Raw genomic sequence first — 2,074 nt, 5'->3', positions numbered from 1 at the left:
CAGGACACTGCACCCGCCAGGGGCCCTCGGCCAAGGACACGGTGGCTTCTGTCATGTCACAAGGGAGGGGAGGCAGGTGGCTGGGGGAATGCGGTAGGAACGGGCTGGAACTCCAGGGCTCTGGGCTGCCTTCATTTTCTTGGAAGATATTTTCAGTCATAGAGTCCGACCCGCGTGTTCTCAGCGTGCCGGAGGACACCGTTACGTTATGTCCCGGGCCGCGTCGCTTCTGACGGGGGCTGGTGCTTATTCCTCGTCCTGCTTCTCTGCCTAGAGTGTGTCCGTTTTCTCTGGCTGTTTTTAGAATTTTTAAAAAAAACATTGGTTTTTTCAGCGATTTGACGATGAGGTTCCTCTTGCTTGCGTCGCCGGACTCCCTTACTGCGGGGTCTCATCAGATGTGAAAATGTTGCAGCCAAGAAGCCTTTAAGTATTTGGTCTGCCTCCTCTTTGGAGTCCGGCTGTACGTATATCAGACAGCTTGACGCCGTTCCGATGGCGAGGAAGCTCTGTCTGGTTTTCCAGCTTTCCCTCCTTCCCGCGCTTAGGTCTGGACGCTTTCTCATGTTGCGTATCCAGGCGCACTGACTTTGTAGTGTCCGAACTGCTGTTAAGCTCAGTGCATTCCTCATTTCAGACATTCTGTTGGTCCATTTCCAGAAGTTCCATTGAGTTTTAAAATTTTGGGTGTCCCGCAGAAAACCCCGTACGGTAAATAGACACCTTCCTTATATCTTTGCGCAGGCACGTTTCTCCATTTTGGGGATGTAACAATTTGTTCAACTATCTCCCTGTTAATAGACATTTGAGTTGTTTCTAGCTTTTAGCTGTGAAAACTCGGACTATAATGCATGACCTTGGACGTACATTTTTTCATATTTTAATTTGCCAGCGTGTTTTTGAGATAATCCTTAGAAGGGGAATTGTTGACCCAAATGATGACTGTGTTCCTCCAGCTGTGGGTGACGCCTCCCCCCTGGCGCCGGCTGCTGCTAACCCGCCGGCAAAGAGGAAGCGTGTTTCTCTGTAGCTCTGCCGGCAGAGGGCAGTGTCCGACCTGTGGCGTCCTGCCAGTGCGATGGGTGAGATGTCCTTGACTCGGGTCGTTCTCGTTTCTGTTCCCTGATCATGAATAAAGAGCTGCGGTTATTCGGGCCCCTGCTGTGCTGCACTTGCAGTGTTTCTGAGCTCAAGGAATAACCCGCACGACAGGCCCTTGGTCTCTGTGCCTCGGAGAGCAGCTCCGCACGATTCATCCAGTAGAAGTGACACCCCGTCAGGGCCCTGGTGGGTCCGGGAAGTTGCAAAGTGGAGCTCGGGTGCCGCCTAGGTACGAATACTAGAAAGATGAGCCGCCAGAGGCGGTTGGGGGTGAGCGCCCAGCCCTGTGCAGCCTCTCTGGGGTCACGTCGGTTTCCTCGTGTTCTCTCAGAAAGTAAGGTGGCCACAGCCGGGGAGCCCGGAAGCTGGCCCCCGTTCTCAGGTGAGGTGTGCAGGCTCCCCGGTGCTGCCCTCTGTGTGGTCAGGATGATGCGCCCGTGGGCAGAGTGGTCAGGAAGGGTAAGGATCAGCCCACGGGGCAGTGCCTGGCACGGAGGAGGGGCCGCGTGGTGTGGACCACCCCCGTCATCATTGCTTGTGAGGACACCCGCGTGTGAGGTGTCCGGTGGGCTGGGGGGAGGGGGAGGGCCGGGCCCTGGGCTCTGTGTGAGTTCCCGCGGCTGCCGTAACTGCGTTCCACAGACAGGCGGCTTCGCCATCAGACATTTATTTCTCCTGGTCCTGGAGGCCGGGAGGCCGGGACCTGGGTGTGGGTGGGGCTGGCTCCTCCCGAGGCCTCTGCCTGGCCTGTAGACGCCAACTCCGTGTCCTCACCCGGTCGTCCCCGTGCGTGTCTGTGCCCAGCTCTCCTGTAAGGACACCGGTCATGTTGGATCGGGGCCACCCTGGTGACCGGCTCTGGCTTGACCACCCCTGTACAGGCCTGATGCCCAGCGCAGCCACATCCTGAGGGCTTAGGAGTCAGGGCCTCAGCAGACGAGCTTGCAGAAATGACTCCTACCCCGGCAGCCCT

The 2,074-nt window shown here is 57.2% G+C and overlaps 1 protein-coding gene across 1 annotated transcript in view; it reads right to left on the bottom strand.

Moving 5' to 3' along the window:
- CLPTM1L (CLPTM1 like) overlaps positions 1 to 2,074 on the bottom strand; it is a 26,000-nt gene that overhangs the window by 20,275 nt on the left and 3,651 nt on the right. Inside the window, exon 6 of the mRNA XM_077749400.1 lies at positions 1,876 to 1,910. Within this exon, the coding sequence (XP_077605526.1) occupies positions 1,876 to 1,910 (35 nt within the window). The remainder of the gene's footprint in view (positions 1 to 1,875; positions 1,911 to 2,074) is intronic.

Source organism: Crocuta crocuta, unplaced genomic scaffold (assembly GCF_008692635.1).
Source record: "Crocuta crocuta isolate KB4526 unplaced genomic scaffold, BGI_CrCroc_1.0 scaffold89, whole genome shotgun sequence".
NCBI lineage: Eukaryota > Metazoa > Chordata > Mammalia > Carnivora > Hyaenidae > Crocuta > Crocuta crocuta.
Note: the sequence above shows the minus strand (reverse complement) of the source record. Positions and strands in the feature narration are given on the sequence as shown.